Source organism: Silurus aristotelis, assembly GCF_946808225.1.
Source record: "Silurus aristotelis genome assembly, chromosome: 4".
In the NCBI taxonomy this organism is placed as follows: domain Eukaryota; kingdom Metazoa; phylum Chordata; class Actinopteri; order Siluriformes; family Siluridae; genus Silurus; species Silurus aristotelis.
In genome coordinates, this window is record NC_139577.1 from 29,058,331 (window position 1) to 29,074,440 (window position 16,110).

At 36.5% G+C, this 16,110-nt stretch overlaps 2 protein-coding genes across 6 annotated transcripts in view; both read right to left on the minus strand.

Moving 5' to 3' along the window:
- inpp4b (inositol polyphosphate-4-phosphatase type II B) overlaps nt 1-16,110 on the minus strand; it is a 765,675-nt gene that overhangs the window by 214,532 nt on the left and 535,033 nt on the right. The window lies entirely within an intron of this gene.
- fam13a (family with sequence similarity 13 member A) overlaps nt 1-16,110 on the minus strand; it is an 84,007-nt gene that overhangs the window by 30,524 nt on the left and 37,373 nt on the right. For 2 of the 4 annotated variants that reach the window (XM_083538612.1, XM_083538610.1), the window contains exons 9-12: nt 14,070-14,111; nt 2,243-2,284; nt 1,885-2,064; nt 188-368 (exon numbers count right to left, since the gene is read on the minus strand). In XM_083538612.1, coding sequence (XP_083394738.1) covers nt 188-368; nt 1,885-2,064; nt 2,243-2,284; nt 14,070-14,111 — 445 coding nt within the window. The remainder of the gene's footprint in view (nt 1-187; nt 369-1,884; nt 2,065-2,242; nt 2,285-14,069; nt 14,112-16,110) is intronic. The other 2 variants (XM_083538613.1, XM_083538611.1) reach the window with 1 other exon arrangement.

Below are 16,110 nucleotides of genomic sequence, written 5' to 3' on the forward strand. Positions count from 1 at the left end.
ATCTCCACCCGTAACCTCTCTTGATATACTGCCATCAAATACCAGGGCTGAGTCATTGCTATTCTGAGGATTGGAGAGACGGTTTCTGAGAAAATTGATTTTTTGTGGGACTACAGAAAAACAACGCTTGAACTTAGGATGACTAAAAGAAATTGTGTGTAGGGATATGACTGAGAGCGGTACTCACACTGAGTGAGCCTTGGTTATGAGACAGCTCGGAAAGGGTAGGACTGTATTTGGCTTTCCTGGACCTGGAGTCTTCATCAGCAGTGGCCAGCCTCCTCTCAGTCTCCTCGGTGCTGCTAATGCTAACGTTAGCAGTGCTGTTCAGCCCACTTGATGGGATGTTCTCCTTATCAGTGTCATACCTGAGAAGTACAGTAAACAAACACCAAGCATGCTCAACAGAACTGTATCAGACGAGAAAGCAAGCGGGACACTCTTATATAACCGAGGACCAAGCATATTTATCTGCACCTTTCCCTATGTCTGTGTGACTGAGCAGAACTGGTTTGCCTCTAACCTTGGGTTTCAAACCTATTCTTGGCAGAGTCCTCTTATCGACTGGAGCTGTGCTGTGAATCCAGCAGGGCAGAGGGAGAGCAAAGTCCCCTCTCCAATCCAAATAACCACAGAGGACCATTCTTTTTTCTTCTTTTTTAAAAATCTAATCTCTATCCACTTATTCTGTAGAAAGTGTTATTACCACAAACAACTATTTCATCATGTTTGCTTGGACTGAAAACTCCAAATTCACATTTTCCCCAAATACACATGATGGATCTTTTAATAGTATATCCAAAAACAACATCCTCTGCAATAAAACAGGGACCTTCAGCTTTCATTTAAGTTCACACTTTCACACTTATTGCTTAGTCGGTATCAGAGCAACACTGCACATAATTGAATAAAAAAAGCAAACATTTCTTGGCTGAGGGGTAGGTAGGGCTGGAAATGTCTTTGTTAAATATTTTATACATTGTTTTAATTTTGCGTATAACATCTAAAGTTTTTTTTTCCCTTTTTCTATATTAGTTAAAAAAAAATCTAAATTTTAGCCTGTAGCTCATTTTGCGCTTTGTGGTCTAGTTAAAAAGCCGAAGTTGGGAATTATGTCATTTGCATACGTTTAAGCTACAAAGGGAAAAAACATGGCCATCATTATGTTTGTCTGTTGTTAGCGCCAAGTTAGCCAACTAATTGTGAAAAGTATTTTGAATTCTAATTATATATTTAACTTCTCAAGACAGCAATCTGTTCATGTCATTATTATGGATTTAACAAGCAAATATGTCTGTAGGTGAATTACAGTTTATACAGAAAAAATATTGGCACAAATTTGTTTACTGCTAGCAGCCATGTTTATTTATTGGTTTGTGAATAGGAAATATGGTAATAGGACATCTTTGTTTTTTTCCAGGTTACAAGCTTTTACCTTTACTGCATTTGGCCTTATCCGGAGCGACTTACAGTTATCTCAGTTATACAACCCAATTAAGGATTAAGGGCCTTGCACAAGGGCACAGCTTGGTGGTGTTGGGATTGAAACCCATGACCATCCAATCAGAAGTCCAACACCTTTTCTGCTGAGCTACCACTTGGCTTCTGTCAGATGCACCACAACACTTCTTGAAGCAAGACTGTAACCCCAATACAAACATATGTCTGACACCTCCTGGGTCAATTTAAATGTAAAAAATTTACTCCCTGCACTTTAAAGCAGACAAGGATCACATCTCTGATATCATTTTTTATGAATGCCCCAATCTAGCTTGCCACCTGTGTAGTCAGCGGGTCAAACCTTGCCACATTATTATAAAGGGTTCTTTATCCCCAGGTCTCTTACCTATAGAAATAAACTTGACTTGACTTGACTTGACTTACCTGCTCCTCTCTCGGTTCTCCTCACTCTCTCTCTGCTGTCGCCTCCTCTGAGCAGCGGTTATAGGAAATGAAGCTTGTTGGCCTGCCGACTCTGAGCTCTGCTGTAAACCCTGATCTGGCTGCATGTGAGCATCGAAGAGGTGCTGCTCCACCGCTGAGCGGATCGTCCTCTCCAGATAACTGCACAAAGAAACAGACATTGCCATAACTCAACGCAGCAACAATTAAATCTACAGTCAAGCTCATTTCCTCTAGGCAGATTATTACAACATGTCCCTTCCAGCAATTATGTATTTGAGAGTAGACTTATTATCAAGAGAATCTACAATTAATGCTAACTTGGCGAGTGACCACTTACTGTGCTAAGTCAGGCCTGTAATGACCAGGAGACAGCTGGGAGCTGGAGGAAAGAGGAGACAATACCGCATGTATTAGACAGCCAAGCCAAAGCGCTATATAGTAAGCTTGTGTAAATCAAATGCAATCCATGCAATTCACAACACTGTCAATAACCATGCAAGTTCCTGTACAGAAAATAAGCCAGGACCTTGTATGTTTCAGGCAGGTGCGCAGTGATGGATGAAAAAAATGGAAAGTAAATAAACCGAAGAAACATCCAAATCAAATCAATATTTGGTGTGAACATCCTTTTAGTTCTTACAATTGCGCACTCTGTACACTTGCACAAAATCAGGGATTTTGTAGGATCTGAGTCAGGTGTATAATTAACTGATTATACCAAGCAAGTGCTAACGATCATACTGTTCATATGTAGGGTGAACCACAATCATTAACTAAACAGAAACAAGGAGGCTTCAAACTGAGTGTGGAACAGCCGAACTCTGCTACTAAATTGAAGTTGTGGAAGACAGCTTCATGTCACAGGTTCTACAGCAGGGCAAGACTAAGCACAGCAACAAGACACAAGGTAATTATACAGTACTGTCTCTCTCAGGCAAAGATTTCTAAGCAGACTGTAGTTTCTGGCTTGAATTGATCAAAATAGCCTATTAACACTTTTATTTTTAAAAGCACAGTACTCTACTGTAAAAGGAGAACAGTTCATTAAAGATTTGTATGTACGTTTCAAACATACCATCCCATTCCATATATAACAACCTCCATTTTTCCTGGAAGATGTTCCACTAGATTTTGGAGTGTGCTTGGGATTTGTGCTCATCCAGGCACAGGGGGTTTTAATAAGGTCAAGTACCGAAGTAGGGTGAGGAGGCCTGGGGTGCAGTCAGCATTTCAGTTCATAATTTTTGCATGCTAAGAAATGTATCTATCTACTTAATTTAATCATATTGGGTTATTGTGTGAAAACTATTGCTGCTACATTTATATGCTAGCAACTAGTAAGCTAGCAACTAGTAAGGTCACAATATGTCCTTGTTTTTTGCTTTACTATAATCGTGTTAGATGTTCAGTAGGTTCACAGCACGGTTTATATACACGGTTTATCGTGGAATTGCATTTGCCACATAACTAATTTGTTCGGCTGATTTTCCCAGTCTCGCGCGGATAGCATGATAGACTAAAAAACTTATAGGGAATTGTTTTTATGGACTTTTATGTTGAAATAATGACATTTATGAATACAAGAATAATTATTAATTATAAAATAAAGTAAAATGGTAATACAGTACTGTATAATAAAATAGCATTCTTGGGGTGGCATCTGTTTATCGTGGGGATTACTGTGTATACTATTAAATATTTATATACAAAATAAAAGAAAGAGATAAGTATGGATGGAAATGACACTATCTATCATAATATCGGTTTCTATCATAATATCGGTCTTATACAGACATTGGTTAAGCCTAATTACTGGTCATAAACAGCTACCAGGTTACTGAATGTCAATAAAATTTTTTAGTGGACTGACTCATCTGTTGTCTAAATGGTGGACGCAATGTTCATAAACAAGATGAATCATTGCCATGTTAGATGTTGAATGCCAGAGTTGCTTTCTTACAAATACGAAATATTACAATATGATATTTCTCTTAACGATATGTTCATGTCTGTTTCACATCACAGAACTTTCCATAAACTAACACTTATTGCATCTTTGAAAAATCCGCATGAAACCTATTAATTCAAACCTCGGGTGTTTTGCCGTCAGACCTGACGTTCTATGCTTCTAAGCATAATAAAATGCGCCATAATTACATACACATACATCTATGTGAAAGTCAAAATGACTGGAATTAAGCGGCTAATGACGCCGTCTGTGGTTCTCCATAAACACGTCAGTTTACACTGAGCAGAAGCGCTCTGTGGCAAATGATTTATGGAAGAGAAACAAGGGATTTCAACAGATGATAGAGATAACAACACCTCGACAAAACATACCAGACATTTTAAACCACTCAAAAGTAGTCGACGCAGTAGCTCTGCTTTTTTACCCGATGACCACTTTGCATAGACTTTGTGCTCTTTTTAAACAAAGCAGGCGTATCTCCATAAGACAAAATACACCTCAAATACACTGCTGATAGATCAGGCTTTAAAATTCTGCAATACATATAATTTGATCTGTATAATTACTATGGCAGTGATGCAGCTAAATAACCTTAACATATCACTGGACTCAAATCTGCTCTTGTAGTTGTAGGCGGCAGTCAGATGGAATGCAACTGAATTAACAGAGAGGAAAAGACATAAATATACAAAGGTGACTTATTTATACAGCGACATCTTGCAAAAGCATAAGGGGTTAGCTAATTGACACAAAGCAGACATGATTTTATTACATTAATGTCCTTATATGGAATAGTTTTACTTTATTAGTCATGATAAATGTAGTAAAAATGAGCAGTGAGTTGTTGTGATGCTAAATTGTCAAACATGACTAGACTTTTTCCAAATATGTAAGTTATAAAGAGAGAGAGAGAGAGAGAGAGAGAGAGAGAGAGAGAGAGAGAGAGAGAGAGAGAGAGAGAGCAAATGTATCTTTATATTGGGGTTGAATCCATGTATAGCAATTTGATCATTTTATTTATTTTATCATATTTATTTACTTATATCTGTATATCTCTATTAATGGGGATATAATGCCTTAATTAATACGGTCAAGAAGCAATAATTGCCTAAAAACATTGATCCTTGTCTTTCTTTTTTTTCTTTTGGTCATTATATGTTGCTTGATTGCAAAGGCTTACAATAGCTACATTAAATTTTCTCCATACACTACATTTCCTCCTAAACTGATCCTGGTGTTATCACTTTTAGTGCACCTCAACAATGATGGAACTATAATAAATGGAAGCTATGTGTCACCCTGATAAGGATGGGTTGCCTTTCTGAGTCAGGTTTCTCTCAAGGTTTCTTCCTCATTCCATATCAGAGCGTTTTTCCTTGTCACAGTGATCACTGGCTCGCTCATTACAGCTAAAGTTATAATGAAGAAACTTATAGGAACTTAACTTTGACTCCAACATTCCAACTTTATAATCTCTTTAACTCTGTAAACCTACTTTGGAACAATTACTGTTGTTAAAGGTGTTATACAAAAAAAAAATGAATTGAATTCATACAACCTGTAATTTACAGTATACACTAGCTGTGATTGATATGTTTAACTCTGTATTAGATATTAATAGCGAAATAGGATTATAATTATTTTATTAAGAAATGCTGTGACATTTCTGGATCACTCAAATAAAGCACTTCTAGCACACAACAAATGCTGGTGTTGGCGATTATGTTGATACTAAACCAGAAAAGATGAGTGTACATTATTTAGTCTTATAGTAACACGTGTTAGGGATTTTATGGAATGTTGTCTCAATTTGAAGTCTAAATGAATGTCCATTAAAAATGTGTATATTCTGTATTTAATACAGTGAATATGAAAAAGCATGGAGTAAGTCAACAGACCATGCCTTATTAACATGTAAGGCATTATAATAAACTTGTCAGAAGAATCATCTGGAAGCTTTTTGTTTTTTTTGAGGATGCAGCAGCTTACACAGTCCTTAGGTCCACAGTGATGAGTGATTATCTTTTGTTATGTCTGGTCTAAAATTAAACTATTCCCACATGAAGATAGTTACAGTAATTGTGCTCAAGGTGATGCCAGATGCCAGTGACCTCTTTCCGATCCATCAACATGTTTCAGGAAGTTTCTCTTGTTATCCTAAATGGTGACATTGCATTAAATACACAATAAAACTGTCCCACATCACCTCAGCCTTGGTGCTCGTAGCCTGCAAGCAATGTCACTTTGCAGACCCACTGCATTTATAGGAAAGTTGCCTCTATCAGACTGAGGAAAGGATTACTCATGAGATAACATTTGGCTGGTATCAGATCAAATAAACACAGAAGCAACCACTGTTTAAATGATGGTAGACCATGCCCTCTGACCAGGGGTCCAATGACCACTCACTGAACCACTCACAGAGTTAGACTTGTTTTGATAATGTAATTGTGTGTCTGTAGATATCAGTGAAGGCTGTTGTGGTCAAGGTCTTAGAACCCACACTGATACTGTAGTCTGTAGACACAACGTCTGTTCACGCGTGTCTAAACCAATGAGCTATGAATAGTGCTTGCGGGAAACGTGCTTAGATTACAGCTACTTACACTTGTACTTTGAGTTCAGGTAACGATATATAAAGATACAGAGGAAAGTGTGAGCAAAGTGATCTGCGTATGTGTAAGTGAGTGAGTCAGCAGTGTATTAATGGAGACAACAGCAAAAGCTAATATAACATATAACAGAGCTTGTAAAAAAAAAAAAAAAGAATTTAATAAAAAATAAATAAATAAATGAGTGCACCCCTTAAATTTTAGCAACCATTTTAGGATAAGGGACAATACTATAGAAATGAAACTTGATATATTTTATAGTAGTTGATGTGTAGCTTGTATAGCAGTACAGATCTACTGAATAACTCAACATACAGCCATTATTGTCTAAATGGCTGGCTGAGTACACCCTAAGTAATAACAGCTGTACATCATGTAACCATTCAAAGCCACATGTCGTAATTATCATGTTCAACAAAAGATACAAGATACACATCAAATTTGTGTATCTTGTATAAGAGCAATTAAAATGTGGTGCTTTGAGTACAATTCTCTCTTACTGACCACTGGATCTTCAACATGGCACCTCATGGCAAAGACTCTCTGAGGATTTGAGAATTAGAATTGTTGCTCTCCACAAAGATGACCTAGGCTATAAGAAGTTACAGTGCAGTGGCCAGGGTCATACATGGCCTGTACAGTACATGATGCCCTCACTTCAGAAACTAAGCAGAACGACAGTTTTCCAACATAATAACGACCCCAAACACACAACTGCCTTGCTGAGGGTGAAGGTGAAGGAGTAAAGTATGTATCCAGACCTGAACCTTATTGAGCACCTGTGGGGCTCCTCAAGTGAAAGAAGTACCATGTGTCTAACATCCAGCATGTCATTATGAAGTAGTGGAAGAAGATCCCAGCAACAACCTGTGCAGCTCTGGTGAATTCTATGCCCAGAAGGATTAAGGCAGTGCTACACAACAACGGTGCTCACACAAAATATTGAGTGAGAGCAAAAGGGCCAACAAGTGCCAAGCATCTCTCGGGGAACTCCTTCAAGACTGTTGGAAGACCATTTTAGGTGACTACCTCTTGAAGCTCATCAAGAGAATGCCAAGAGTGTGCAAAGCAGTAATCAAAGCAAAAGGTGGCTACTTTGAAGAACCTAGAATGACATTTTTCAGTTGTTTCACACTGTTTTGTTGTGTATATAATTCCATATATAATTCCACATGTGTTAATTCATAGTTTTGATGCCTTCAGTGTGAATCTACAATTTTCATAGTCATGAAAATAAAGAAATATATATATATATATATTATGTGAAGATGCCATATATATGTACGTATATATATATATATATACACACACACACACACACACACACACACACACACACACACACACACACACACACACACACAGAGTACAACCTTGATACTCACGAGGGTCACGTTCTATAACCCCTCGCGAGTCACAAAAAAATCCAGAGGTTTTGATTCTCTCCTTTAGATGGTTCCTTTACAATTTTTTTATGACACATCACAACCACTCAATGGTTAAACAATTTCTGTTTTCACTTACCTTATAACAGCTATAAACATTTAATTACATACTTCCGGAAATAATTAAGTCCTCCTTCATGGAAAACTGACTGTTTCATACAAAATGTTGATGATAGAGGTTTTTTTTTAGTAATGTTCAATAAACTATGGTAATATGGTGAAGTCTGTTTGTGTAAGTCTGTTTATGAGTGAGTCTGCAGTACGAGTCGCTCTGAATCCGTTTGTTATATAGTAACAATAACTTATTAGAGGCACTACAGCCACACAAATTTAAATGTGCTGTTTAATAAAAATGTAATAAATGCATAATTACACTTTTTTTATGACATTTTAAAAATATTGGAAATATTCCTTTAATGATACCAAACATGCTAAATTATAAAAAGGTTTAAGAGCACATGGTTTTTAGTATTTGTTTTCTTAACAACTGTAATCCTAATTGTATTTTCAGAGGAAATATATTCACCTTAATTGAATGTAATACATAACTCATTAACCCATTCGAAATGGTGATCCTAAATGGTGAGCTGGGACACAGCATGGACTTGCTCAGCACTTATCGAATACAGCTTGGATGTGATTGGTTCATAAGGGAAAACATGATAAGGCTTCTGCTGAGCCAGCACGAGAGATAAACAAGCCACCTGCAAACTAAACAATCTCAGGGACATTTTACAAACCTGAGCAGCACGCTGAGGACATGGCTGGTGTAAGGCTACAATTATGTTGATTTCTCAGGCTTAAACAGGACTCTGCCAGTCACTCTTGGGAAAGACCAATATGTTCTTGCCTTTAGGACCAGACTGGTGGTGTCAGAACCCAGTCTTGTTGTGTGCCTTATTTAAATTGCCTTATGATGTTAATGAAATGAATTTGGTCTGGGTTTGACATCACTGATGAAGCATGAAATGGTTGAAATAGTGTAGTATCAGCGATACTGATGATAGCAATTTTTATTCATTAGTTAATCACCAACCATTAGCTATGTCTTCCCGTTTAGGAGCAATGACTTTATGAGCATGACACACTACTGAAATTCTTCTTTCACTGAAACACATGCAGCCAGTTGCATCATTTACAAAGAATCTGAATGTACTGAGAGTGTCAGCCATCCTCTTTGGGATACATGAGCTAAAGCACGTCGGCTAGAGAAAGGAATGTGTTCCTTACCCCTAAGTCAGCACGACTAACTGGCTGCGTCATCATTGCAATTAGATATGGACAAGACTTGAAGTGTTTGTCACAGCAAGTACAATTTACAAAGCTTCATTGAAAACTATAAGCACATTGGCTTTCAGAATGTCCGTTTATGCACCTGTGGCAATACAAGGATTTTCTGGTTAACACCAGGGATTAACAGAAACCGTTAAACATTAGATGTATATTGGTGGAGCTTGAGGTTTTATTTGCTTTTTTTTTAAAAAACTCCATAAACACTCAGTAGACACAATTACATGTAACCAAAAGATCTGTTGATGATCACATTGATAGCTCAATTTTATTCAAAATCCTACATGTGAACATTTCCATAGATTTGATCAAGATCAATCCGCATAAAAATGTTTTCTCAAATGGATTTAAAAAATACCTTGTAAATCTGTAAAGAGTATGTTTATTTAAGTTGTATGTTTTATGCTCTCTTTGTTTGGTAAATATAAGTAATGCACATGTAAGCTAATATTTGACCCGTGTTACAATGTTTACAATATTATATTTTAATATACAATGCCGAACACATAGTCAGATAAAGTCATTTAAAGTCTGTTTACACTGTAGCTAGTTTGGTGATGCTACACATTATTTATTTTCAGTACCACAAGACCAGATATTGATCCACATTGTATATTAGACATGGATTTGTAATGGTTATTAAAGTTTGAGGAAATGTACACAAAAACAGGCTCATGCAGCTTTAATGATTTATCTACTGCAAATGTAATGAGAATCCAATCTATATTTCTTAGTAATGCCATCGTTTTATTGGCTCTCTGTGATAACAAATCATAAGCGCCCTGTTTTACATTCTATTAACAATGAATGAACAATAAACAACTGCATCAGTTTGTTTTAAACTGATCACTGATTTATATTTGTTGGAATAAGAGCATTTAAAATGACTCACTTTAAAATGGTAAACTCTGCTGTCCTCAAAAATGATTAGAACATTATGTGCAGATGTGATGAGTTCCCTATTAGTATGTAAACACATGTAAGAGCTCCAGTCTAATCCAGTTTGATGGTGCAGTCACCAATTAGACATGATTGAGAAAATCCTCCTGTCAGCACTGGGCCATGCCATGACAAATCCACTAACAAACAGATACAAGCTACAAGCTACTGCTTGGAAAATGTATTGCATACAAGTCTTAAGTCTGTACGCATAGTAATGAATGAGTAAGCAAAGCAAATAACTTGGTGAAAAGCCAATTATGCTAGTGGATTGGAAATGTGTGTGAAACAGTGGATTGGGATATTATGAATGTATGTTCAGCTGAAATATGCTGAACACTGCCTTGTTTTACTAAACAAAATTACACATAAGTGATAGGGGATTTCAAAGCTTTGCTTCCTTAATGTGATATGTTTGGGGGATTTTAATTAGGCATGTTCCATATTTATAGAGCATTTAAGCACGTTTTAGGAGTAACAAATAATTTCCTAAATCATTTCATTATATTTATGTAGGGGTCTTAGGAGCAAAATAATGGCATTTCATGTAAAACGAGGGATACACTAATTACAACTCTATGTATCTGTATTGTCCCAATCTTGAATAATTGGCCAGAATTATACCAGGTTTGCTACATGTATTTAAATTCAATTCAAAACATTTTTTTTTTAGCACTAACGATGCACATTGTCTCGAAGCAGCTTTACAGCAATAAAGTAGTAAAAGGTTTTATAAAAGAATGTATAAGTTTAGTGCCTATAAGTTTGTTTCTTATAAATCTAAGTTTATCCCTTATGTGTGAGCTTTCACTTCCTGAGTTGTTATGAGGAAGAAACCTTGAAAGGAACCAAACTCAAAAAGAAACCCATCCTCATCTGGATGGCACCGAATGTCCAATCATTACAGTTCCATCATTATTGACGTGTACAGTGAGGCACGTTAATACAAAAACTTGCAACCGGTGGTCCCGAGCCATTGTAGTAGACTGTTGATGTTACATAAACAGTCACATTTGTAATGCATATAAAGTTGTCAGACATGAATTCAAGACATGAACTGTCTCAAAACACACCACTACACAGTGACACAGTGATATTTGTCCCATATCTAACTATCAACCATTCTTGGATGCAGACCAGCAACGTTTTGACTTGACTTGACTTGACTTTTGATGCTGGACCTGTTCCAATGTTTTTTTTTGACCAGATCTTTTGAACTGGAAACACATATAAAAGTTTAAGATTAGGCACCAAGTTGGGGAACGAGCTCTGGCACCTTGTTGGTGGAAAAGGAAGTTAGAGTTACTGTAAGAATATCTGAATCAGGTGAGATCAAATGCACTAATCAGGACTGGTTCACACCTGGATAAACTATCTCTGAATATTAAAATGAACACCCAAGTTCCATGTTAACTATAGGTATCTTTCAATAGTAATTAATGGGTTATTATAATTCTCAAAAAGTCTGGCAATATTACACAAGCAAAACTGTGTTTGTACTAATATCATATATGCTGATATTCAGCAGAACAGCAGGACATGGATGAATATTTCACTTACTATTTCTTCATAAAAAAAATAAAAATTATCTAATAGATGCTACAGATGAATAGACAAACTGCAGTAAGTCTAGTAGTTTTAATGTAACAAATAGCAGAACCTAAAGACTTGCACAGAATTATATTTCTCTCATATCTGTCTTGAAGGATTTGATTTTGATGGGAAAATATTATCACAATGTCAAAAGTCTGTCTCATAAAATCCTTCATTCTTGTGTATCTCATGTCTCTGGTGATGCTGAGGTTGTGTGCGTGTGGTTGCTGTTTTACGTGAAATGTCAGGGATGAGTCCTAATTGTGGGTTTCCTTTTTTTTTTTTTTAACTACTGCTATTGTTTTCTCCATTAACAACCATGCATGTGCAGGAACATTTATTCATGACTGTACTCTCAAGCTGGTTTATCCTCTGCCTTTGTTTTTGGGCGTGTCTGAAACATTCCAACACTTTGTCTTACGAGGTTCTAATTGGAGGCAAGAGGGCATTGAGTCATGTCCGATTCAGAAGTTTACACAATACATTTTGAGAAGTCTTCAGAGACCACTGTGCCTACGTGTCTAAACATTTCTGCACAAAAATATTAATGAAAAAAACACCTATATTCAGAATGACTTAGCTTAGGTGCCCAGGAGTGGTGGCTTGGTGTGCCTGGGATTCAAACCCACAACCTTCAGATCAAAAGTCTTAACCACTAAGCTACTACCTCTTTTATGCATATAATAATATTTTAGCCCTAACATGTATCAATTGCAGCACTTATTCAGAAGTGATATTTTACTAGGTTATCTGTTACTTTAAAATATGTGATTAATAAAAAAAACTACAAATCTAACGTGAGTAAAAAAAAGCCTGATAAACATTTTGTTTTGCAATAATTCTTTTCTTGACAAAGAAGCCATCTGTGTCAATTACTCCCAACACAGTTATGTGTGTAATATGTTTAGCTATTTAGTGACAGTTTATCTGCTTGACTGATTTTTTCAGCATCAGTAGCGATGCATTCCGTTTGCTCCAATTGTAATTGATCTTTCCTAGACCACTGATTCAGCTTTGTACCATACATCTTGCTTACTTCTCCAGATATAATTTGTCGTCAAGATATAAAAAGATGCTGACCCTCCCTTAACCCTGCGCTCACCGGTCCTGAGTTACAGACCTGTTCTCGCCTGCAGTGCAAACACATGAAATGGTTTAAGATTAAGTACCAGACCCCTGTGATGTGTCCAGGATTTCAGATATGGGGTTACAAAGGGTCACACGAGCTCAGTAATGGGTGGCACCATTAATTTATGCATGACACCGTAGAGAATTGAGAAAATATCAGATAATTTTTCCGATGGTGTAGTATAGTGAAATAGTGACGTCATAGCAGGAATTGTACTGGAATTTATAAATACTTTATACTTCCGAATTCTATGGGGATTTGATCAAAACACCTACAGAGCCACATTGATTATAGGTTTAATGGTTCATCACGTCTATAAAACCCATCATGAAAAATCTTCTGAGGTCTTTGTAAGGGTTGCATGGGTTACTTCAATAGCGGCCATATTTGTTATTTATTAAAAAAGTGGAGTCAGGCAGCATCCAACTCAGTCAACTTAACATTATTAAAACTGAATGCACGTCAACATGCATTTAAATGGCCCTGGATTTTTACTCTTCACAATGACAAAATCTAATCTAATCTAATCTAATCTAATCTAATCTAATCTAATCTAATCTAAACTAATCTAATATTAAAATGTGGACCTTACAGCCAACAGCTAAGAATCTAAATCCTGGCTCCTATGATTACAAAATGATGTCTTGGGTGGGGTGTTTTTGTTGATGTTGTTGTTGTTGTTGTTGTTGTTGTTGTTGTTGTTGTTGTTGTTGTTGTTGTTGTTGTTGTTGTGGTTTAGTAATGGCACTATACACAGAAAAATGGATGAAATGTGAACAGCAAAGTGATTTAGAGAGCCCAGGACGATCCAAACCAACTGAACAGGATAAGTAAACGCTAAATCCGGCTTTTAGTTACATTGGAGGTTGTTAGCACTTTTCCGGGTTTTGTCGAATTTTAGATAAAGCATCAGATTTGTCCTGAAGATCAAAAGAATCATAATATTTGTAATTAAACTGCAAATCTTACAGTCTTAAGGTTAACATTATTCCTGTAAAGACTGCTTCGTTTATGTACTGTGAGATCGCAGTAACCTGTTGCCCTCTGATGATGCCATGTGCATGTGAAACAGCAGGGGCAACTGTAGCTTGTGCTGACTCCATCGTCCCTTTCAATACAATTCCTGATCAATACTTTTATGTTTAGTTTCGACGAAGGATCGAAAAAGAGAAAGAGAGAGAGCCTACCTCACATAGAAGGGAGATATTGGTCTTTCGTCCTCCTGAGAGCTGAAACGATAGAGAAGAAAGACAAAAACAGGATTTAGGACCCTGCAGCAGCAGTAACACAGACCGAGCGTGTGTGCAGCACATTGCCTTTAAAATCTCCCAAGTAGCTATTGTAATGAGAACAATGAGAGCCGAGTGCCAAAGCTCAGTGCCTTTGTGAGGCTTGTCCATAGTAATTATCATCGTCAGTGAGCATCACGGTGCTACATACTGCATGACTGTGTGAAGCTCTGCCAAAAAGACAGGAACACAATAATAAAGATCTAACATTCGAATGTCGATACAGTGACAATGAGGATGTTCAATTATCTTAGGAAATACTTGTTTTTACTGTGCTGCCAATCTTCTAGGATTGCACATTCTGGCATACTGCATTAAATTATAAACAGAAATGAATGTTTTCTAAATAACGAGAAGCATAATTGAGGTCAGAGTGGCTACAAGTCATGCCAAGTTGCAAATATTGAAAGAATTAATGACTGTAATTGTGCAAAGCATGATATTTAATATTATGTAACATTCCCTCATCTGTAAAACAATCTCCCAGCTAACAGGCAGAGCCGACTTAATAATTACTACGAGCAATTATAAACCTTTTTTTTAGAACACTTTCAACATTGTGGTTTCGCAGTAGTACACTTCATGTTCAAGATCAAATTAAAACACATTCATTGCGGTATGCTTATAATATATATATTCTTTCATGAGTTCAACCGCATGCACAAATCCCTTTGTGAAATCTCTCAGGTATTAAGATGCCAGGCATACTTTAATCGAAATTGCACAACTTTTCAGCATTCAAAAAGTTCCTCATTGGTGTTACGGTCTGGGGATAGGATTAAACTGGTGTGTCAACTGCTGTGAATTAAAAGCTGGAAATCCTGCTTACATACTACCATAGTGAGAGAACAATGGCATCTTTTAGCAAAGCTCACATTGCTGAGACAAAAACGACAAACAAGCAAAATTAACAAGAACGTTGAAACCCTTTAAATCGTTCCCTTTCACGTTTATCAATTCTGATTGGTCAGGAGGTGTTGAGTAATTTTTCTATAACAGCAGCTCGGACAGAAGTTCCAGCTGCAAGAGCTATATTAATGCTCGCATTACAAAATGGTATATCATCATTATATAGGTTGAGTTTTAAATTAACGTGATTCCGAGATGACATCACACTTTTGAGGTGTGGCAGCAGCAGGTGCACTATATCAGAACTTCTATGGTGGATGAAGGGCATAATTCAAGACTAAATTTCTTTACTATTCTTTTTATAGAAGCAGTCTCCACTGCCAGTGATTTCAGCCAGTAGGTTTTTAACCACAGGAAAGACTCCACAGCGGATCATCCGTCTCCATACCCCCCTGTCCTCTACATCTGTCTCTTTCAAACCAACTACCTGCATGTCTTCCTTCACCACATCCATAAACCTCCTCCTTGGCCTTCCTCTTTTTCTCCTTCCTGGTGGCGCCATTCAACAAGCTTGAAGTTAAAGCTTGTGCAAGGAATGAGACTTAAAGTTCACCTCATCTGTGCCGCTACCTCTCTTGATTCATATAAAATTAATATTTTATATCAAATAAGTAAAATTATTAACCTTTTTTTTTTGGATACTTCATGGTTATAATAACCAAAGATAGGTTTAATCCTCTTATATTTGATTTATTGTAATCCTATATTATGACATTTTAGATACATTTGACTAAATTCAAGATATTTTCACTTCCAATTACTTTTTACTACATGTTTACAAGAAAAATAACTTTTCCATATTTTTTTTTCTTTTACATTTTTCTTATGAACTTAAAGAATGAGGCTCAATTAATGGCTGTTTATAGCTGCTATTATGCCAATGTCAACAAAAACTTACTTGTTTCAAAGCTGTAATCAGATTTTAAAAAATGTGTTGATCATTAAAAGATAAAATAATATTTTTGTGATATAATTTTCTGTGGTATAATTAAATATGCAATGGTAAGAGTAAATCATTCTTGTACACTAC